Raw genomic sequence first — 23,500 nt, forward strand, 5'->3', positions numbered from 1 at the left:
AGACAGAATTGCTTGAACCCGGGAGGCAGAGGTTGCAATGAGCTGAGATCGTGCCACTGCACTCCAGCCTGGGTGACAAAGTGAGACTTTGTCTCAAAAAAAAAAAAAAAAAAAAAGCAAAAACAAAACAACCAGTGTTCTTGGAGAGCCTTTGAAAATTGTCAGGAATGGGGCTGATCATGAAAGGAGGGCCTGCCCATACATCCTGAATATGGAAACCAACTGTGGCATACAGTAGGTGCGAAATAAACATGGCCACCACTGTTACTCTTACCCTTTGGGTAGAACAAGTTATCAGGCTAGTTGAATCAGGAGCTTAAAACAGGGAGGCTTGTTCTGACCCAGTGAGCCCCCATGGAAAACACAATCAGCTTTGCCCATCCCTCACCCAGGAGCCCACCCCAACATCACCCCAATTGGTTTCCGGAACTCTCTGGGCCCCTGAGCGTCTGGAGGTTTCCGCCCGAGGCTCCTGGCTCCAGGCTTCCCTCCAAAGTCTGTCAGAGCAGATTTCCTCTGCAGAGTGTCAGGCCAGGAGGGGAGGGCCACTTGGGGTGACTTCCTGTAGGCCCCTGCCTGCCAAGGCACAGGCCACTCTTCCTCCTCTCCAGGCCCTAAGTGCTGGCAGAGAAACAATACAGCTACCCCCTTCCCATCCCCACCCCCAACCTGCCCCAGCTGAGAAAAAGTTGTAACTTGAGACTTACAACCTGGGGGACATAGGGGTGGATTTTTCACTCCTGGAGCTGGGCCATAGCAGGAACATAGGAATTTGGGAAGTGGGCCACCCGGATGCCCGGTGCTGTCTTTGGCCAGGACAAAGAAGTCTGGTCTGTTTTAGATTCCCAGGAAGTTCCAAGTCTGAGCCCTCACTGCAGGTGAAGCTTGGGGTGGGGGTCTCCACTGGCCGCACATGGTACTTGATCATTTTGCTCCCAATCCATAGAGAAACAAAACAGCTAGATCCTTGTGGGTAGCTATAGCAGCTTTGCCAGAGATGAAGAGCATACTTGGTTGGCAAGAGGGGAGATGGCTGGTGCCTGAGCAAGGCCAGCAAGCAACCTGCCACCTCTGCATCTGGAAGGATGTACCCTGGAGTTAACAGGGAAGGCAGTGAGGGGCAGATCACATTCATTCTCAATCTTCCAAGAGAGTACCTGTATTAGTCTGTTTTCACGCTGCTGATAAAGACAGTGCCCAGACTGAGCACTTTACAAAAGAAAGAAGTTTATTGGGCTTACAGCTCCTCATGCCTGGGGAAGCCTCACAATCATGGCAGAAGGCAGGGAGGAGCAAGTCACATCTTACATGAATGGCAGCAGGTGAAGGGAGAGAGAGAGACCTTGTGCAGGGAAACTTTCCATTTTTAAAACCGTCAAATTTTCATGAGACTTATTCAGTATCATGAGAACAGCACAGGAAAGATCCACCCCCATGATTCAATTATCTCTCACTGCGTCCCTCCTAACGTGGGAATTATGGGAGCTACAACATGAGATTTGGGTAGGAACACCGAGTCGAACCATATTAGTACCTTACAGTGGCTTTTATATTCCAGGCTGGCAGGGGCATGGCTGAGACCACTTTGGGGATTTCAGGCTGATGCACTTCAGCTGGGTAGATTTCTGAATGTTTGAAGAACCCTCACCAAAAGTGTAGTTGTCCCAGGAGGGAAGGTTCTAGAAGGATATAATGGGGCTAGGGAGGGAGATCTGTCCTGAACTTTGCCTGGCCAATAATTTGGGATAGGATCAGAGACACTCAGCTGTGAGGGATGGCCTTGAACTGAAGAAAAATCAAGATCCAGCTGACCTTCAGAGGACTGGAGGTGGATGAGCAAAGGGAACTTAAATAGAGGAAGATGTAAAATCCTGCATCTGGATTTATATTAACCTTGTATCCTGCAACCCTGCTGTTATCATGATTAGTTCTATAAACTTTCATGTTGATTCTGATTTTGTACTTAGACAATCACATCATTTGTGAACAAAGATAGTTTTATTTCTTCCTTCCCAGTCAGAATACCTTTTATTTCATTTTCTTGTCCTATTGCATTAGCTGGGACTTCTAGTCCGATGCTGGAAAGCTGTGGTGAGAGGGGACAGCCTTACCTTGTTCATGATCTAAGTGGGAAAGCTTTGCGTTTCTCACCATTAAGAGCAATGTTAGGCCAGGCACAGTGGCTCATGCCTGTAATCTCAGCACTTTGGGAGGCCAAGGTGGGTGGATCACCTGAGGTCAGGAGGTTGAGACCAGCCTGACCAACATGGTGAAACCCTGTCTCTACTAAAAAAAAATACAAAATTACCCAGGCATGGTGGTGCACGCCTGTAATCCCAGAAACTTAGGAGGCTGAGGCAGGAGAATTGCTTGAACCCAGGAGGCGGAGGTTGCAGCCGAGATTACTCCATTGCACTCCAGCCTGGGCAACAAGAATGAAGCTCTGTCAAAAAACAAACAAACAAACAAACAAACAAAAAACAAAGCAATTTTAATTGTAGGTTTCCTGGTAAACACTCTGTTAACTTCAGGAAGTTTCCCTCTACTCCTAGTTTGCGAGACTTCATCACGAATGGGAGCTGCATTTTGTCAAATGCTTTTGCTGCATCTATTAATATGATTATGTGATCTTTCTTCTTTAGCCTGTTGTTGTGATGGATTACATTAATCTATTTTTTTTTTTTTTTTTTTTGCAACAAGGTCTCACTCTGTCACTCAGGCTGGAGTGCAGTTGTGTGATCACGGCTCACTGCAGCCTTGACCTCCGGAGCTCAGGTGATCCTCCCACCTCAGCTTCCTGGTTAGCTGCAACTGTAGGTGGCCACCACCACACACACCCAGCTAACTTTTTGTAATTTTTGTAGAGATGAGGTTTCACCATGTTGTCCAGGTTGTTCTCAAACTGTGCTCAAGCAATCTGCCCGCCTTGGTCTCCCAAAGTGCTGGATTACAGGCATAAACCACTGCGTCCAGTCTGATTTTCAAATGCTGAACCTGCCTCGCATACCTGAGATAAATTCCACTTGATCGTGGTGTGTAATTCTTTTCATACATTGTTGGATTCAAGATGCTACTATTTTGTGAGGTGCACATGGGTTTAAAAGAGAAAAATCCATTGCACAGTGCATAAGAAGGGGAAGACCTAATTAGACCTCAGCACATGAGGAAAAGACCTAGGAGTGACTGCAAACCCCAGCTTTGTTTGGGCTGCGGAAGAAGTGAGGCCATCCCGGAATGAACGAACATAAAGGGTGTCCAGGCCAGGGAGAAAAGGCCTCTGTGATCAGACTATATCTGGAATTGGGTGTTCCGATCTGGCTGCACCACAGAGAGAGACAATGCAGAGCTGGACCCACTCCAGAGAAGAGCTGCCTCGCCCTCCAGCGTCCTCAGCCTCGGCTCCCTGCCCAAAGACAGCTGGCCCCAGCCTGGCTCTCTGACTCCCAATCCCTCCCCCTGCATCCCTGTCAGCTCACCACTTCCAGGCCCCCAGGATGGCCTGAATTTGCCCACCACTTCCGCCCAAACTTCCATTTCAACGGAGGTTCCATGGGACTTTTTGCTTGTGAAACGGACTCCAGCCCTGGCTCCTGGGGAGCTGGGTTTGAGTCTTGGCTCAGCTTCTCATTTATCACTCTCTAAAATTATCTTATTTGCTTCCCTATTTACCGCCTGCTCCCTCCCTCTGGAATGCAAGCTCAGTGAGGACAGGGACTTTGCCACTACTGCAGTCTGCCCTGGCACCCAGACCACAGCCCAGCACGCTGTAGCAGGTGTTCAGAAAATGTTTGTTGAATGAATAAATATGTGAGCTCTGGGTGGGTTCTGGTCCTCTCTGGGCCTTAGTTTCTCCATCTGCAAAATGAGGGAGTCGCACTTGTTGCTCTCAAGTCCTTGTGACTCCAACTTTTTTTTTTTTTTTTGGAAACAGGGTCTCACTCTGTCATCCAGGCTGGCATGCAGTGACACAGTCATAGCTCACTGCAGCTCAAGTGATCCTCCCGCTCCACCTCCCGAGTAGCTGAGACCACAGGCGCACACTACCATCCTCGGCTGATTTGTTTCATTTTTTAGTAGAGACAGGGTCTTGCTATGTTGCGGAGGCTGGTCTTGAACTCCTGAACTCAAGCAGTCCTCCTCCTGCGCCTTCCCAAAGAGCTAGGATTAATTACAGACGTGAGCCACCATGCCCAACAGACTCCAACATTCTTAAATTCACTGGGAGGAGGTTGCCTGGAGCTCCCCCAGACCCTCAACTGCCACATCTCAGGGGATAACTCGGGGGTGGAGGCGAGTGGAAGGACAGCAGGAGCTGTCATCTTGGCCCCCATTACTTCTGCCTGTGGCCTAGGGAGCCACATGGAGATGGCCAGCCCATCGCCTGACTTATCTCCTGGGGCTTTGTTGGTGCTTTGTCCCTGCCAGGAAGTCACTGTTCATACATCCCAGACGTCCTTCCATTCCCCCACTGCTGCCCGTTGAAACAACATAACTCATGCTCTCTATTCTAGACACACGGAAAGTGTGGACCAGAGGACCACACATGCTGCCAATGATGGCGCCACCCCAGCCCACCTGCCCTGTGAGGGGCTCTCCGAGGCTGCAGGTTGAAATCCAGACCTTCAGGCCTGCAGCAAGCCCTGGCCCAGCTGCCATCTTCCCTGCCCCCAAGCCCCTAAACAGCTTCTGTGCTATACATGAGGGAGTTCCCTGTGTCCTGCCTATCTTTGCTCTGGTTATTCTCGCCCCCTGGGATGTTCTTCCCCTCCACTTCCCTGTGTTCCTAACTCACTCATCCTTCGAGGCCCAGCTGAAAAGCCACATCTTTCCTCCCCCTACTTGGAAGTAATCCACTCAAACTCCCAAAACACAGTCAACTCCCCGCTTGAGGGCAGGCCTTGCCATCTCCTTGTGTCTCAGCCGCCATGTGCCACGTCTACCTCCCCCAGGACTGTCAGCTGTGGCAGCTTTCTGTCCTACTCACGCCCAGCTCAGCTTCCAGCCCACAAACAGAATGAATAAATGGGTAGATGAATGACTGAATCAGCAAAACATATCAGAATCCATTTTATCCCTGGAAAGGTCTGTATCCAAGGCCCCATTCGCTTATTCATTCAACAGACACTTATTAAGTGCCTACTGTGTGCACAGTGTTGGGACTGGGCAAGGCAACCAAGACAGACACAGTCGCTGCTCTCTTGGCGTTTCAGCCTACTGAGGGTGACAGACAAATACATAAGGCAAATAAGCAAGTGATTACAAATTATGATATATGATGTCAAGGAAAATACAAGGGTCTGTCACAGGAAGTAAAGGAGAAGGAAGGCCCCTTGCAAGAGGGGACGTTTGAGCTTAGCACAGAGGGATGAGAAGGAAAATCCACGTGAAAGGGGAGAGGGAAGAGGGACCTACAGGGAGCAGGAGCTGGGTGGAGGCCAAGAGCAGGAGCCAGCGCAGTGGTCAAGGAGCTGGAAGGAGGCCAGTGGGACTGGAGGGGCAGATCAGGAGACAAAGGTGAGAGGTTCAATCACCAGGCCAGGGAGGCCACTATGGTAAGGTTAGGTTTACTCTAAGTGCAACGAGAAATTACTGGAGAATTTTATTTTATTATGTATATTTTATTTTATTTTATTTTTTTGAGACAGAGTCTCACTCTGTCGCCCAGGCTGGAACGCAGTGGCATGATCTCAGCTCACTGCAACCTCCATCTCCCAGGCTCAAGCGATTCTCCTGCCTTAGCCTCCTGAGTACCTGGGATTACAGTTGCCCACCACCACGTCTGGCTAATTTTTGCATTTTAAGTAGACATGGGGTTTCACCATGTTGGTCAGGCTCATCTTGAACTCCTGACCTCAGGTGATCCACCTGCCTTGGCCTCCCAAAGTGCTGGGATTACAGGCGTGAACCACTGCGCCCAGCCTGGATAATTTTAAAAGGAGAAACAGCATGACTAGTTTTTGTTTTTAAAAGATTCATGGCTATTTTAGGGGCCTGATTCGGAGGGCGTGTGTGCAAAAGCAGATAGCAGGAAACAGGCTATTGTAAGAGACTATTGTGGTATGGACCCAGGGAGATGGAAAAATGTCAAGTATAGGTGTATGTTGGAGATGATATTAATAGAACTTTGGACAGGCTGGGTGTGGAAGGTGAAGGAAAAGGAGAAATCAGGGAGACACCCTAATTTTTTATTTGAGCAGCCAATAGCAGTGATGCCATTTCCTGGGTGGAACAGTGGAAAATGCAAACGTCTGATTGCAGTTGGGAGGGTGTGAGCCATCCCAGTGGAGCCGTGCGGGGACAATTGAATATACCAGCCTGGACTTCAAGGGAGACGTCTATCACATTCCCATTCCCAGGACATGACTATTATTTTATTCATGAACTTATTATTTTATAATTGATTTATTATTTTATTGTATTTATTGATTTTTAGAGACAGGGTCTTGCTCTATTGCCCAGGCTGGAGTGCCGTAGCACAATCACAGCTCACTGCAGACTCCACTTCCGTGGATTCAAGTGATCCTCCTGCCTCAGCCTCCTGAATAGCTGGGACTATAGGCACACACCATCACACCCAGTTAATTATTTTATTTTTCGTGGAGACAGGGTCTTACTTTGTTGCCCAGACTGGTCTCCAATTCCTAGGCTCAAATGATCCTCCCACCTTGGCCTCCCAAAGCACTGGGATTATAGGCATGAGACACTGTGCCTGGCCCCACGACATTATTTGTAGTCATAGGAATGATGCCACCCCAAAGCAGCTTGAACCCTGAAAAACCTTAGAGACTGGGGAGAGAAATCAGGACAAGCAGAGGAAAGTGATACAGAGCAGCCAGGGATGTAGAAGGTAAACAGCGAGCAGCTTCCATGGAGGCTGCAAGAATCGAGTGCTTCCAGAAAGGGGCTGTGGCCAACTGGGCTGTATGGAGCTGAGGACAGAAGCGTGTTCACTGGACTTGGCAGCAGGGAGGGTGTTAGTGACTTGACAAAAGTAGTTTCAGTTGAGGGAAAGGGAAGCCAGGTTGGAATGGATTGGAGAGAGAATGAAAGGTAAGGAAGTCAAGACAGCTGGTGTAGACACTTTCCAAGAAGTTTTACTCTGAAGAGGAACAGGAAAATAGGGCAATAGATGCAGGGAGGTGTGGGGCCAGGAGGGGAGTTTTGTCACCACTGCCATTGCTTTTAAAGTGGGGGAAACTAGAGTCTGTTCACAGATGGGGAGAGGTGGATGGGCCGTAGAGAGAGGACACCTGGAGAGGTCTTTGAGAAGCAAGAGGGGCTGAGGTCCTGAGCCCCGGGAAAGCCTGACTCTTGCTTATTATTATTATTCTAACAGGATGGAGGAAGACGAGGTGGGATGGGGAGACGGTTCTGTGGATTTGACAATGTGTGGTGGTTCTGCCTTCCCCAGGGAAGATCATCAGCTAGGAGGCACATGGGGAGGAGTGTGGAGGTCTGAGGAAAGAGGAGAAGGCATGAAATAGTTCTTTTCAAAAAGTGGAAAAGTGAGCCTACCAGAAAAATCCACACTACAGGGCTGGCAGGATTGCGGACAAACCCAGAGTATGTGACCATGAATTTAAGATGAGCTCAACCTGGTCATACCATTTCCCCAGCCACAGTTCTCCAGCTCAGGGCTGACTTTGGAAAAACAGAGCTGGGGACATGCAGTTTAGGGGTTCCCCAGAACAGTGTGATAGAAGGAGAGAGATCATACCCTGGGAGTTGTGGAGGAGGGAACAGAATGATGATCTTCCAAGTGAGGCTAGATGAGGAGGGACGTGAAGTCAGAAGCAGTCTGATGGAGAGGGAGAAAGTGCAGGGTCAAAGAATTGAAGGTGCCCAAAGATTATAGCAACCGGGCCCCTGAGCCAGGAGCTGAGGTGGCAGGGGCAAGGGGAGAGCTTGAAGTGGTGATTTCAGAGGAGATATGGTTTCTGGTTATGATTTAGGTTCAGGGTATGTTTAAAGGAGAAAAGAGCTAAGGTGGAGTGCCCCTGTAATTCACTCACTTATTCATTTGCTAAACTTTTATTGAGCTGGTGACACAAACAAGGGGAGAGTTCCACCCGGCTAGGGTACCCAGGGAGGGCTTCCTGGAGGAGGTGGTTTTTGTGTGGGTTGAGTCTAGAAAGATGAATGGAAGTTTTCCAGGGAGACAAAGAAGATGGGTGCTCTGGGAGGAGAGCAAACCACAAGCAAAGGCATAGGGGTTAGGGCAGGAGGGTGGGAAATAACTTGGCCCATTTTTGAAAATGGAGGTAGCATGGCAAGAGGATGGGGGAAGGATAGGCGATGAGGTAGGGATCTGATCATGGAGGGCCTTGGGAGCCCTGGGTAGGGCTTAGGACTTACTCTTACGCAGTGGAAAGCCATTAAATATTTAAGCAGGGGTGAAATTTGTGATTTTACAAATATTTATGGTAGTCTAGGGGAGAGCCCAGTGGGAGGGGTTTTTTCAGTTGGTTTTTGAGACAGGGTCTCACTCTGTCACTCAGGCTAGAGGGCAGTGGCACCATTGTGGCTCACTGCAGCCTCGAACTCCTGAGCTTAAGGGATCCTCCTGCCTCTGTAGCTGGGACTACAGGAGCATGTCACCACTCAGGGAGGTTATTTGAACAGAGCAGGTGAGGGATGGAGGGTGGAAAGGGCGGTGACACTGGAGAGGGAGCCTCAGTAGGGTGTGGAACTGGCCAGATCTATCACCAAGATGCTTCGGGCAACCACCAACCAAAGCCAGCTTTAACAAGTAGAACCAGTGAGGACATTCTTTCCCTCACATTACAAAACAGCCAGACCTCAGGGGTAATGGAGACCTAGGAGAAGAGGAAATTAGGAGGAAGTGAACATTTTGAAGGGTGCTGTGCAAAAAAAAAAACAGGCTGCAGAACGGGGCCCAGAGAAGAAGCATCTTCCAGGGGCAGGGAAGGGGCAGGTCCCAGAGCAGAGCTGGGGAGAGTGGCCGGACGCGCAGGTGATGTCCTGCTCCCAAGAAGAAAGGTGATGAGCAGTGTGGGAAGCTCAGGAGGGCCGGTGGGGAAGAAAACACTGGATCTGTCCCCTGGGGAGCTCTGGTGACTCAGGTGAGAGTCATTTCCTCGAGTGCTGGGGTTGGGAGCCAGACTATGTGTCTGTGGGCTTTTGTGGCCCTACTTGGGCTCCTGTAATGGAGAGAGTGAGCAGTATCAGGACAGGAGGATCGTCACAGCAGGGACTGTGGACTGGGTGGGTGCACAGCAGCCCTGGGGTCTCTTCAAAGCAACCTGGCTGATTGGCATCTTCTGCGTAGTGACAAGCAGCATGTGGGGGTGTATGTGCGGTGGGTGATGGGGAGGAAGGTGGCAAGGTATACGACAGAGCTGTGAGATGCAGCTGGGAAGGTCTGCAAGAGGGGTGGCTCCAGGCCGGGTGTGCGTGCGTGTGCCTGTGTGTGCAAGTGTGTGTGCACGTGCCCATGCATGCTCACGATGGGGGCCAATGAGCAGCTGAGGGCAGGGTTGGCAGGAATAAGCAGAGTCATCCCCGTGGAAACACGACTCCCTTGGTGCTGTAGGGAGCAGCTGGGAAGCCAGGCATGGAGGCGTGGCCAGCTTTGCCCAATGACTCTGGCCTCTCCCTGGCCACCCTCCCCACCCGTTGATCAAGCCTGAGAAGTGCCTGTGCTGACCAGGGCGGGGGCGCTGCTGCAGGGGTTAAGGTCCACTGGGAGAGGGCCACCCTCAGGTGTGGCTTTGGGAGTCTCTAGGGGTCTGTCCAGGTCTCTGTGGTGCAAGAGTGGCTCCAGGTCTGTCCATGTGGGTCTCATGGTGGCTGTGTGTGGCTGGGCTGCAGGGGTCTCTCTGCAACTGCCTGCTGATGTGATCATTCCCCCAGGACCATTTGCAATAAGTGATCCTCCTTCCCTTCTACAGGGAACAGGCTCTGGAGGGCTGGGCAGGGGAGAGGGGCCAGGTGGGGCCCAGTCCACACAATGCTCACAGGCATCAAAGGCTCCTGGTGGGTGCCCCTTCCCCCCATCCAGTATGTGCATCCACCAGCCAAAAGCAGTCCCCAGGAGCTCTAGCCCTGCCCCCACCATTGGAGTTGTCTATCTCCTTGTCCCTGTGACCTTCCCTGTATGTCCTTCTCTTCCATGTTAGCATCTGCAGCTCTCCAGACTCGATGTTCCTCTCCCAGTTCCCCCTGCCTGCCCAGTGGGCTAGGTCCCCCAGGGCAGTGGGAGGGAACTGCTGGGAGACCTCTGCCGGGCCCAAGGCCCTTCCTTCTTCCCTCTCCCAGCCCAACACCAAGTACTCCAAAGGTCAGGAAAGAGGAATCCACACCCACCCCCATCTTCCTTTTCCCTTCCCTCCAGGCCAGGGATGGCAAATATAGGCTGAGGCACCACATTCTTCCTCCTTGCGCCCCTGGCAGACATCACTAATCAATCACAGCAACCTTTTTGCACAGAGCCTGGCTGCCACCTTCATGGTCTCCACCTACATCTCCAGGTGGCCAATATCAGGATCCACATTGGCCCTCAGGATGAAGTTCCTGTGGCAGTCCCACTTTGGGCTAACCCACCAACCAGGCCCCTCATCTTGGCCCATCCAGAGGTCAACTGAGCACAGTCAGCTGTGATTCTCTCTCTGTCCCATTAGGCTGAAGCCACACAGTTCCCAGAGCTTGAGCCCAGGAGGCAGTCGAAGGCACGAGGGTGTTGGTCCCAAGTCCCAAGGCCACAAAGAATCTGGTTGGTTTGCCGTCGGTCCTGGGGGCGGCCCCTGCCACTGCTGGGGAAAGCGTGGTGTGGGGCCAGGGGTGATGCTCTGTGCCCAGCACCTGTGCAGCAGCAGCACCTGGGCCTTGCAGGTACATCTCCCAGTCCCGACAGAGCCTGCACGCCCACCTCCCCGGCTCAGCCACTGGGCAAGCAGGAGGTGAGGAGTGGACGGCCGGCCCAGGGAGGGGCGGCCGCCTAGCACTCCGGGGCTGCGCACTGCAGCTCCCTTGGCCACCCACCACCCTCCTGGTCTCTGAGCCCAGGATGCGAGGATGGCCAGACCATCTCTGTGCACCCTGGTGCCTCTGGGCCCTGAGTGCTTGCGTCCCTTCACCCGGGAGTCCCTGGCAGCCATAGAACAGCGGGCAGTGGAGGAGGAAGCCCGGCTGCAGCGGAACAAGCAGATGGAGATCGAGGAGCCCGAACGGAAGCCACGAAGTGACTTGGAGGCTGGCAAGAACCTACCCCTGATCTACGGGGACCCCCCACCGGAGGCCATCGGCACCCCCCTGGAGGACCTGGATCCCTACTACAGCAACAAGAAGGTCTGGGCCTGGGAGGGCCCCCTCTGTCTGTCTGCAGTCCATCTGTCTGTCCCCGGGCCTCACAGCCTCTCTCCCCACCTTAGACCTTCATCGTACTCAACAAGGGCAAGGCCATCTTCCGATTCTCCGCCACACCCGCTCTCTACCTGCTGAGCCCCTTCAGCCTGGTCAGGCGCGGGGCCATCAAGGTGCTCATCCACGCATATCCTGCCTGAGACGGGAGAGGCGGAAGGGGTTAGGGATGGGTGAGATGGGGTGCTCTGGCCCAGGAGACCCTCTGTCACCTCCCATCCTAGCTGCTTCCTCACTTTCCTTGACCCTGCCCCACGCTGTTCAGCATGTTCATCATGATCACCATCTTGACCAACTGTGTCTTCATGACCATGAGTGACCCGCCTCCCTGGTCCAAGAATGTGGAGTAAGTCTCCCTGCTCCCTGAGCTCCCCAGCCCTGGGACACAGCCCGTTTCAGGTGTCTGCACCTCTGTGTGATGCTGCTCTTGTCTTTCAGGGAGACACACTGTCACCGTGACCCTCATCCGCACCTTGAGCCCCCAGGGTGGCCACACTATCACTCACTAGTGTCCTTAGTCACCTGAGTGGCATATTTCATTTCTGTGTCCCTCCCTTCTTGGGGTCTGTCGTTGCCACACTCACCCCTGCCCAGGTGACATGTCTGCCCTGGCTGGCCCTCTCCCCCCCAGGTACACCTTCACGGGGATCTACACCTTTGAGTCCCTCATCAAGATACTGGCCCGAGGCTTCTGTGTCGACGACTTCACATTCCTCCGGGACCCCTGGAACTGGCTGGACTTCAGCGTCATCATGATGGCGTGAGAAGGGGCCCCAGGACATCCTGAGGCTGCAGTGTGTGAGGGGACGGGGCCAGGCCTCAAAGAGGGCAACTGCCTGGGCTGAGGGCTGCAGGGGACATTGGTCAGTTGTACAGATAGGGAGCTGCACAATTCTAGAAACTGCCATTCTCAGGGTCTGGCTCAGAGCTTTCCTGATGGACTCCTGATGATCACATGAGGCAGCCCTGACCCACAGGCCCATGGGCCCTCACCCGCTGGGCGAGCCAGGCTATCTTTGCCATCCCCACTCCCCCAGAGCTCCTGCACTGTCCTTCCCAAGTCTTGGGCTCCCAGGGGAGATTTGGGGTGTCTTCCCTGCCCTCCAGACCCTGTGGTACCCCCAGTTTCTTGGGAATCCTCATTCCAGGCCTGGAGAAGCCCTGATTTCTGTGTTACCACCAACCCCAGCCTCTGACAGTCCCACCCCCTCCACCCCTACCCAGGTACCTGACAGAGTTTGTGGACTTGGGCAACATCTCAGCCTTGAGGACCTTCAGGGTGCTGCGGGCCCTCAAAACCATCACGGTCATCCCAGGTACTGGGGAGGTGCAGGGACCCTCTGCCTGAGCCGAGAGACCCCCGTACCACGCACAGGCCTGGAACCTGACTCAGTGTCACAACACTCCCAGGCTGGTGTTTTTGTAGAACTCACAGCAAAGCCAGGATGCAGAGGGGCCCATGTGACCAGAGGGCAGAAGGAGTTCTACTTGGAAGGATAGGCATTTGAGAGGCAGCATGGCAAGGTTGTTAAGCGCACAGACTCAGCTGGGCATGGTGGCTCACGCCTGTAATCCCAGCACTTTGGGAGGCCGAGGCAGGTGGATCAACTAAGGTCAGGAGTTTGAGACCAGCCTGGCCAACAAGGCAAAACCCTGTCTCTACTAAAAATACAAAAATTAGCCTGGCATGGTGGTGTGCACCTGTAATCCCATCTACTCAGGAGGCTGAGGCAGGAGGATGACTTGAACCTGGGGGACAGAGGTGGCAGTGAGCCAAAATCATGCCACTGCACTCCAGCCTGGGCAACAGAGTGAGATTCCATCTCAAAAAAAAAAAAAAAGAAAAGAAATTAGCTGGGCCTGGTTATGCTCTCCTATAGTCCCAGCTACTTGGGAGGCTGAGGCGGGAGGATAGTTTGAGCCCAGGAGATTGAGGCTACCATGAGCTGTAGTCTTGCCACTGCATTCCAGCCTGGGAAAAAGAACAAGACTCTGTCTCAAAAAAAAAAAAAAAAAAAAAAGCACAGATTCTGGAGCCTGACTGCCTGGTTTCAATTCTCACCTCTACTACTTCCTAACTTTAACTTTGGGCAAGTGCCTCACCCTGTCCATGTCTCAGTTTCCTTATCTGTAGAATATGGAGACTAATAGTACCACTCTTTAGATTGTTGTAAGGATTAAATGCCTTAATATCTGTAAGGCCCTCACAGTCCCTGACCCGTGGTTTGTGATATATATGCATGTGCTCAATAAAATAAGCAGACCAAGCAGAGCAGAGAAAGACACAAAAGGACTCCATGAGGAAAAGTCAGAACCCTGAGAGCTCAATTAGGAACACAGCAGGCACCTGCTGGGCAATAAGGCCAGGGCAATTCCAAAGTAATGCATCAAGAAGCATGTGATCAATAGAATCTGATCATTCAGACCCGCACAAGAGCATGTGGAGAAACTGGAGATTCTCTCCCAGTAAAGGAGAAAAAGAAAAAGGATAGAGATCAGGCTCTCAGAAGAGGGGAAACTGTTAAATCCTAATGTGAGAAAGTACCTGAGGCCAGGTGTGGTGGCCCACGCCTGTAATCCCAGCACTTTGGGAGGCCGAGATGGGTGAATCACTTGAGGTCAGGTCTTCGAGACCAGCCTGGCCAACATGGTGAAACCCTGTCTCTACTAAAAATACAAAAATAAGCTGGGCGTCGTGGAATGTGCCTGTAATCCCAGCTACCTGGGAGGTTGAGGCAGGAGAATTGCTTGAACCAAAAAGGCAGAGGTTGCAGTGAGCCGAGATCACACCACTGCACTCCAGCCTGGGCGACAGAGCAAGACTCTATATCAAAAAAAGAAAGAAGGAAGGAAGGAAAGAAAAAAGAAAAAGAAAAGAAAGAAAGTACCTGAGCTCTCTTCTAGTCTAAAGCCCTCTGACTGCAGCCGAGGAAGGTGTGAGACCCAGGAGAGGAAGCATTTCCAAAATTCCACACTGTACATTGGCCACTGAGCAAGACGGCGTTGCCTTTCCTCTATGCCAGCTGCCGGCATCCTCGGGGCACAGGAGGGCTTTTATAAGGAGGCTGCCGAGCATTTGTTTTCCATATCAGGATAAGAAAAGGAAATGAAGTCATATTAACGCAAGAGGCACTATGATTAGGCCCAAAGAAGAAGTTATGGCTCTTCCATAGGTGATGGGAATCTGCCCTGGGATTCTTTCAGCATCGTTTATGCCTTTGTCTGTCTAAAGAATATAATGATGTTTCAAGGTCAGTCTAGAGCTTCTGCTGTTCCTTGGATGTTACTAGGCATTTTAAGGAAAAGGGTTCTATGGTCAAATATGTTAAGGATACGTGAGATTAAAGTTTTTGTTTAGGCCGGGCGCGGTGGCTCAAGCCTGTAATCCCAGCACTTTGGGAGGCCGAGACGGGTGGATCACGAGGTCAGGAGATCGAGACCATCCTGGCTAACATGGTGAAACCCCGTCTCTACTAAAAATACAAAAACTAGCCGGGCGAGGTGGCAGGCGCCTGTAGTCCCAGCTACTAGGGAGGCTGAGGCAGGAGAATGGCGTAAACCCAGGAGGCGGAGCTTGCAGTGAGCTGAGATCCGGCCACTGCACTCCAGTCCGGGCGACAGAGCGAGACTCCGCCTCAAAAAAAAAAAAAAAAAGTTTTTGTTTAGTAGGCCGGGCAAGGTGGTTCATGCCTGTAATCTCAGCACTTTGGGAGGCTGAGGCAGGTTGATTACTTGAGGCCAGGAGTTTGAGACCAGCCTGTCCAACATAGTGAAACCTCATCCCTACTAAAAATACAAAAAAAACAAAAACAAAAAATGAGCTGGGTGTGGTGGCACACACCTGTAATCCCAGCTACTCGGGAGGCTGAGGCAGGAGAATCACTTGAACCCAGGAGGCAGAGATTGCAGTGAGCCAAGATCATGCCACTGCATTCCAGCCTGGGTGACAGAACGAGACTCTGTCTCTAAATAAATAAATACAAATAAAGTTTTTGTTTATTTCTGCAGGACTTTTCAGAGCCTTTGATAGGATCATCTACATAATGACTCTCCAAGAGCAGAATCTAGAGCGCAGCTTTTCCCAAACATTATCAACCCCCTGCTTTTTAAGGGCACAGCATGGGAGATTAGTGTTCTGTTGAACACACTTTGAGAGCGTTAACCTAGTGACATGTATTAAGCTCCACTGTATGCCTTTGTTTGCTCTATAGGTCAGACAACAGCCCATCAGGTCTTTATAGTTCCTTCTCCTAGTGGCTGAGTATCTGCGGCCATCTGAAGGCTCCAGATTGAGGATGTGATCAGAGAAGGGTGGGGTTAATCTCAGAAGGCTTCGGGGAAGTAGTGGTGCTCAGTAAGTCAAGCCTTGGAGATGGAGTAGGAAAAAGCTTGGTGGTGGAGGCTGGGGGGGGGCGCTGTTATCACCCTGCCCTGCCTCCTGCCAATATCCTTGCCCTCTCTGCCATCAGGGCTAAAGACAATTGTGGGGGCCCTGATCCAGTCGGTGAAAAAGCTGTCGGATGTGATGATCCTCACTGTCTTCTGCCTGAGCGTCTTTGCGCTGGTGGGACTGCAGCTCTTCATGGGAAACCTGAGGCAGAAGTGTGTGCGCTGGCCCCCGCCGTTCAACGACACCAACACCACGTGGTACAGTAATGACACGTGGTACGGCAATGACACATGGTATGGCAATGAGATGTGGTATGGCAATGACTCATGGTATGCCAACGACACGTGGAACAGCCATGCAAGCTGGGCCACCAATGATACCTTTGACTGGGATGCCTACATCAATGATGAAGGTAAGAATGGAAAGTGGACAGGCAAAGGGGATCCTGTTACAGTCCCTAGGGTAGCCTCTGCTCCCACATTTTCTTTTTTTTTTTTTTTGAGACAGAGTCTCACTCTGTCACCCAGGCTGGAGTGCAATGGCACCATCTCAGCTCACTGTAACCTCCACCTCCTGGCTTCAAGCGATTCTCCTGCCTCGGCCTCCCAAGTAGCTAGGGTTACAGGCATGTGCCACCAGGCCCAGCTAATTTTTGTATTTTTAGTAAAGATAGGGTTATCTCATGTTGGCTAGGCTGGTCTCGAACTCCTGACCTCGAACTCCTGGTCCTCCCACCTCAGCCTCCCAAAGTGCTGGGATTACAGACGTGAGCCACCGCACCCCACCCTGCCTCCACTTCTTACAAGACAAATAGGCTGGTGAGGACCTGAGCTTAAATCCAGCACTTCGCAGCCTGTGTCACCTCTGACTAGTCACTTGATCTCCCTAGCCCCCTGAATCCTCACCTATAAAATCAAGATAACAATATCTTCCTCAAAGGGTTAGTGCAACAACAAATGACAAACTGTTTTAAAAACCCTAAAGTGCCAGGCATGGTGGCTCATGCCTGTAATCCCAGCACTTTGGGAGGGCGAGGCAGGCAGATCACCTGAGGTCAGGAGTTCCAGATCAGTCTGACCAACAAGGTGAAACTCCGTCTCTACCAAAAATACAAAAATTAGCTGGGCATAGTGCCTGTAATCCTAGCTACTCGGGAGGCTGAGGCAGGAGAATAGCTTGAAACCTGGTAGATGGAGGTTGCAGTGAACCAAGATCACGCCATTGCACTCCAGCCTGGGCAATAAGAGTGAAACTTGGTCTCAAAAAAAAAAAAAAAGAAAAAGAAAAATCCTGAAGCTCTCACTAGACAAAGCAAGTCTATAGTTCCTACTCCCTAACCTGTGCACCCCCTGTCCTCCTTCATCACACCACATGCTCACACCCTGGCAGGGTCACCATTCACCCACCCACACACCCACATCCTATTCACATCTTCACAGGCACACATGCCAGAAACACACACATTCTCACACAGCCACTGTTAGTCTACATAGTGCCTTCTTGCAAATTAGGAAAAGGTACACCTTCTCACCCTGGTACCTGGATTCCAGCCCCCACACACCCTTCACTCAGGTGCCCTGCACAGGTACACAATAGCCCCATGCACACACATACACGTTCCCTGTCTGTGCTGCTGCTGTGTCCTCACTTTTCGCCTACACTGGGCACTGGGCTGACAGTGCTTGCAGCTGAGCTCCCTGCCAAGTCCCTACCCAGAGACCTTGGAACTTGGAGCTGTCCTTAAAGGATGGGGAAGAGGCAGCCAGGGAACATCCATTTGGTTTATGTGGTACACGCAGACCTGTCCACAGGTGTGCAATGGGCTCTGGTGCTCACACCGTGTCCATGTGGGTGACTTGCCTCCTCTGTGGCCTCTGACTCCCAAAGGGAACTTCTACTTCCTGGAGGGCTCCAGCGATGCCCTACTCTGTGGGAACAGCAGTGATGCTGGGTGAGTGATGCTAAGGGATGCAGAAAATGTGCCCCAGGGGTCTTGGAAGGTGGGAGCTGATTGAGACAAGGACCTGGGGTGGATGGGAGTGCAGGGAAACCTATGGGTATGGATGGAATGCTTTTCTGTTTGGGGGACACAGGCAGAACTGACGGATTTTTTTCCCTTGGGGCCCCCATCTGTCCCCAGCTGGAGTGCTCCTCCTACCCTAAACCTAGCCCCCTGTCCTATCCCTAGGCACTGCCCTGAGGGTTATGAGTGCATCAAGACCGGGCGGAACCCCAACTATGGCTACACCAGCTACGACACCTTCAGCTGGGCCTTCCTGGCTCTCTTCCGCCTCATGACACAGGACTATTGGGAGAACCTCTTCCAGCTGGTACAACTGCCCCAACCCTGCCCCCCAACCCTACAGCCACTCCCCCTCCATCCCTGCAGCCTCTTCAGGGCCTGATGGGGCCTACCGCAGGATGGCCAACCCCTCAACTGGGCCATCTCCTTATGGACTCCCACAGTGCCCTTATAGGAGCTTGCGCTCTCTGAAACTGGATACCTGCCCCGAGCCAAGCCATGGCTTTAATTCTTTCCACACCTTTGATTTCAGAGATGAGGTCTGGGCCTAGTGCAGGCACAAGCCCAGGAACCCTTAGGCCTCACAAGAACCAGTAGGGCAGCTTAGAAATACAGTGCTGCCTGCCGGGCGCGGGGGCTCACGCCTGAATCCCAGCATTTGAGGAGGCGGAGGTGGATCACGAGGTCAGGAGTTCGAGACCAGCCTGGCCAACATAGTGAAACCCCATCTCTACTAAAAATACAAAAATTAGCTGAGTATGGTGGCACGCACCTATAGTCCCAGCTCCTCAGGAGGCTGAGGAGAGAGAATTGCTTGAACCCAGGAGGTGGAGGTGGCAGTGAGCCGAGACCACGCCACTGCACTCCAGCCTGGGTGACAGAGTGAGACTCCATCTCAAAAAAAAGAAAGAAAGAAATTCAGTGCTGCCCATATTTTATTTGGCTTCTGCTGTTTGCAGGGAAGGTAGGCTGAATCTGGAAGGACAGTGCCTTCTGATGCCTGACGATGTTTCTAACATTGATGGTGTTGATAACAATAACAAAAATAATAACAGCTACTGGCCGGGTGCAGTGGCTCATGCCTGTGACCCTAGCACACTGGGAGGCTGAGGCAGGCAGATCACTTGAAGTCAGAAGTTTGAGACCAGCCTGGCCATCATGGCAAAACCATTTTTTGTCTCTACAAAAAATGCAAAATTAGCCGGGTTTGGTGGTGAACACCTGTAATTCCAGCTACGCAGGAGATTGAGGAAGGAGAATCACTTCAACCTGGGAGGTGGAGGTTGCAGTGAGCCGAGATCGCACCACTGCACTCCAGCCTGGGCAACAGAGCGAGACTATGTCTAAAAAAAAAAAAATAAATTGATTAAATAATAATAATAATAGCTATTATTTGTTGAGTTCTTACTAGGTGCCAGGCACTGTGGCAAAGCTAGAATTCAAGCTGACCCCAAACCCATGTTCACCAATTTTCTGTCCTGGCTCTCTGATTTCAGGATGCCTGGCTTTTGTCCTCCTCCAAGCCAGAAGACCAAAAACACTTGAGTCCCAAGTAGATATTTTGAAGTTCCCCAGAACATGGCTCAGCATGCCAATGACAGCCATCAATTCCCCAGGCTCTGTGAGGGAGGGGCTCTGCTTACCCATCTGGGCAATGGATGTGTGGAAAGGGGCAGTGGGTCAAAGGAGGTGGACGTCATAGGACCCCTCCACTCCCTCTCCCTCTGCTCCCAGACCCTTCGAGCAGCTGGCAAGACCTACATGATCTTCTTCGTGGTCATCATCTTCCTGGGCTCTTTCTACCTCATCAATCTGATCCTGGCCGTGGTGGCCATGGCGTATGCCGAGCAGAACGAGGCCACCCTGGCCGAGGATAAGGAGAAAGAGGAGGAGTTTCAGCAGATGCTCGAGAAGTTCAAAAAGCACCAGGAGGAGCTGGAGAAGGTCTGGATTCAGGGAAAGGAGATAGAGGACCCAGGGCTCTACCTTCCCTCAGCCGGAGCTGCCACTGGCTTCTCCCTGGGGAGGCTGAGGATGAGGGAGGGCACGGGGGTAGGGGTTTTGAGGCAGAAGAAGCAGAAGGCCCTGGGCTGGGAGTTTTGCTCATGGCAGGGAGGTGGGGGGATCCAAGCAGTAGAAAAAGCATTTCTCTGCTCTGTGCCTCAGTTTCCCTGTCTAAAACAAGCAATCTGGAGTAGCTAAACTTGAAATATTCTTCCAGCTCAAATATTTCCGGTTTTGTGATGCTTTCTGGGTAGTGGAAGAGTCCATACTGAGGGAGGGGTAGGTCCTGATGAAGCCCCAGGGAGTGGCTGACCATTTTCTCAGTCTGTCAACAAGTGGAGGGTTAGTAGGAGGATCAGAGTCAAGGGTCTTCAGGGCAGAGGGTCCTCAGTCATTTTGGTTCCTACCCTGTCACCCCCATCACCACGGAGGCTGATCCCTCCCCCATCTGCACTAAGTTTGACATAGGCCAGGAAGAGGGGCTGCCACCCTGAAGGACTCTGGAAGAAGCTCTGAGGGTCAATTAGTCCATCCCTCTGGCTCAGAGCTGGGCTTCCTGCCCGTCACTCTTGCTGGTCTACAGGCCAAGGCTGCCCAAGCTCTGGAAGGTGGGGAGGCAGATGGGGACCCAGCCCATGGCAAAGACTGCAATGGCAGCCTGGACACATCACCAGGGGAGAAGGGAGCCCCAAGGCAGAGCGGCAGCGGAGACAGCGGCATCTCTGATGCCATGGAAGGTGAGTGCCTTGTGCCCCCCTGCCCACTTAGGTAGGGTGGAGCCTGGCTAGACTGGATTCAGGAGGACAGGGATGCCATGGAAAATGAGTGCCCTGTGCCCCCTCTACCTATTCAGGCCCCTGAGGTCAGGGTGGGGCCTGCCTGGACCAGCTTCAGGACAGTAACTTAATATTGGCGTAGAAGAAACGGCTGTGATAAATATAGTCCTGTCTTAACCTGGCCCAGTTCTAGCTGCAAGGCCAGGCTGCTGTGGGAACTGGGGACTTCCGGGAGGGCCTTGGGGGCTGCCCAATGGGAAGCACAGGCTAATAATACTGACCAGAAGGCCCAATGTTCCGGAAATTGGACATCCTGCTCCTCAAGTGTTTTCTGGGTAAAAGTTAAAGGCTGAAAGTCAAATTCTGCCCAAGAAGAGTGACAGACTCCCCAGTCCCTGTGTCACATGCCGAATCTCGGAAGAATAAGGATGTTGTGATGAGAGAGGGTGAATAGACACAACATGACAGATGGATGGATAGATGGATGGACGGATGGATGGATGGATGGATGGACGGACGGACGGATGGGTGGGCGGATGGATGGATGGATGAGAGGGAGGGAAGTCAGGAGGCAGGAGGGAAGGAGGAAGCACAGGAAAGAGGGACAATAGAATAAAGGAATTCTGACGCAGAGAGATCTGGTTCCCTCCTCAGGTCGGCTTGCCTTGTGCCAGGGAGTTGGGGGCCTGCAAGGCTTTGCAGATCTCTAGAGGTCACCATGTCACCTGACCTTGTATGACAGGTATCCAGGTGCCCATATGCCCTGCCAGAGGGTGCCCAGGGAATGCTGGGGGAGGAGGCCTCTCCACCCTGCCGTTCCCGGGACCACTGTGAGAAGTTTTGGGCCTTAGACCCTGTTTGGGCACCTGCAGAAGCACAGGGTAGGGGTGGAGGTGCAGACTGGGGAGGCTTTGAGTGAGACTCAGTGTGCTAATTGCTAGGTGTGGGGGGGAGGTTCAGCCACCCTCCCTGGCATGAATCCAGGGTCTCCATGGGGCTGCCACCCACTCCAGTCCCTTTTCTTCTGTCTTTGAAATGGGAGGCACTTATTGTATTTACCTGGAGGCACTGATTATATTTACCTGCCGTGATGAGTGAGATCATGCCTGGGCCAAGGACACTCCGCATGTGTCCCCACCGTGCCCCAGATTTCCAGCCAAGGCCAGGAGGAGGAGGAGCAGCTTCGTCCCACGGTCCTTACAAAGCACTCATGGCTTTGGGGTGGCAAGAACAGGGGATATTTCTTGAAGGCCACTCTAGTGGGAAAGGATGGACCAGCTGGGGACACTTTGGAGGGGCCGGTATTACCGACAGTGCATCCCCAAGGGATCTGTCCGCGCAGAGTGGCACCAGCCAGCAGCTCGTGGGGCTGGAACCCAAGCCCCTGCAGTGGCCTCCCACCTGTCCCTGGGAACTCAGACCCAGACAGATTAGGGCATCTCACAGGCCAGGCTCACAGCCCTGGGCCTCTGGCAGCGGGTGGGCGTCCTGTCCCTCTCCCTGAGGGGTGGGGCTTTGTGGGGTGAGCCAAGAGGGCCGGGCTTGAGGCAGGGCATTGAAAGGTGGGGCTTGGGGAAGGGTTTGCTGAGCAGGTGGGCTTGTGAGTTACTGCACTATGGGGCGGGGCTTCGGGAGGAGGTGGGGCTTCCTCAGGAGTGGGGAATGTGGGCGGGGTTTAGAAGGGCCAGGCAAGAGGATGCGCTGTGTGAGGCGGAGGAACTTGGAACTGGGGGTGGGGCTTTGAGGAGGCGGGGCTTTGAGGGGCGGGGCTGTGGGCGGAGTTTAGAGACGTGTGTCCGGAGGGTGATGCAGTGAGTGATGGTGGAGCTTGAAGTAGGGGGCGGGGCTCTGAGGACGCGGGGGTTCCAGGGGTGGGGCTGTAGGCGGGGGTTAGAGGGCGGGGTCTGGAGGGTGCTCACTGAGGAGCTTGGAGTTAGAGGGCGGGGTCTGGAGGGTGCTCACTGAGGAGCTTGGAGCCGGCCGCGCTCAGAGGGCGGGGCTTTGGGGTGAAGCCATGTGGGGCGGAGGTTACAGGGAGGTGACAGTAGGGGTGACGCAAGAGGCGGTGGAACTTGGAGTAGGCCTTGCGCTAGAGGGTTGAGATGTGGAGCGCTAAGGGGCGGGGCTTGGTAGGTGGAACCGGGGCACGCAAGGGGAGAATCCTCACTAGGTACCTGCTACCACCCCTCTCCCAGAACTGGAAGAGGCCCACCAGAAGTGCCCACCATGGTGGTACAAATGCGCCCACAAAGTGCTCATATGGGACTGCTGCGTCCCGTGGATGAAGTTCAAGAACATCATCCACCTGATCGTCATGGACCCGTTCGTGGACCTGGGCATCACCATCTGCATCGTGCTCAACACCCTCTTCATGGCCATGGAACACTACCCCATGACGGAGCACTTCGACCACGTGCTCACCGTGGGCAACCTGGTAGGGAGGGGCGGGGGAAAGGGACCATTCATAGGCAGGATGGGAGGGGGTGGAGCCCAGTGGAGCTGTCTGGCTGTGTGGAAATATGGGGCATGGTGGGGGACACATGCGAACAGCTGGGATGATTTTCCCAGCATATGGGGGGCATTAGTTGATGTGGGGGGGTACTTGGGGTGATCTATGGCACACAGAACTGGGGGTTCAGGACATTTGGGGGCAGGGAGATGGGGGCGAAGCGCTGGGCTTCTTAAGGTCTGGATTCTTGGGGATCTGGGATCCAGACCATGCCCTGGAAGCAGGGGTAAGGAAATGGGAGTGTGGAGATAGGGTTGAAGGGGCTAGCTGACAAGTCTGTCCACTTCCAGAAGTTGTCATGGGCCTGAAAGGAGGCAAGGGATCTGGCAATAGGACCTATAGCCCTGGCTACCCAGGACCAGTGGGCTCCAGGGCCTACTCCCCCAGCCCTCACCTATTTCTCCAGCGTGGCCAGGCTT

The 23,500-nt window shown here is 52.8% G+C and overlaps 1 protein-coding gene across 1 annotated transcript in view; it reads left to right on the top strand.

Annotated features, from left to right (window-relative positions):
• Nucleotides 1-23,500, top strand: part of SCN4A (sodium voltage-gated channel alpha subunit 4) — a 51,414-nt gene that overhangs the window by 5,624 nt on the left and 22,290 nt on the right. The window contains exons 2-12 of the mRNA XM_033183989.1: nucleotides 10,641-11,307; nucleotides 11,391-11,509; nucleotides 11,636-11,725; nucleotides 12,011-12,139; nucleotides 12,604-12,695; nucleotides 15,849-16,181; nucleotides 17,657-17,720; nucleotides 17,958-18,099; nucleotides 19,527-19,736; nucleotides 20,380-20,533; nucleotides 22,768-23,006. Of these exons, the coding sequence (XP_033039880.1) occupies nucleotides 11,035-11,307; nucleotides 11,391-11,509; nucleotides 11,636-11,725; nucleotides 12,011-12,139; nucleotides 12,604-12,695; nucleotides 15,849-16,181; nucleotides 17,657-17,720; nucleotides 17,958-18,099; nucleotides 19,527-19,736; nucleotides 20,380-20,533; nucleotides 22,768-23,006 (1,845 nt within the window). The 5' untranslated portion in view covers nucleotides 10,641-11,034. The remainder of the gene's footprint in view (nucleotides 1-10,640; nucleotides 11,308-11,390; nucleotides 11,510-11,635; nucleotides 11,726-12,010; nucleotides 12,140-12,603; nucleotides 12,696-15,848; nucleotides 16,182-17,656; nucleotides 17,721-17,957; nucleotides 18,100-19,526; nucleotides 19,737-20,379; nucleotides 20,534-22,767; nucleotides 23,007-23,500) is intronic.

This window comes from Trachypithecus francoisi, unplaced genomic scaffold (assembly GCF_009764315.1).
Source record: "Trachypithecus francoisi isolate TF-2019V2 unplaced genomic scaffold, Tfra_2.0 Lachesis_group20, whole genome shotgun sequence".
NCBI classification, from domain to species: Eukaryota; Metazoa; Chordata; class Mammalia; order Primates; family Cercopithecidae; genus Trachypithecus; species Trachypithecus francoisi.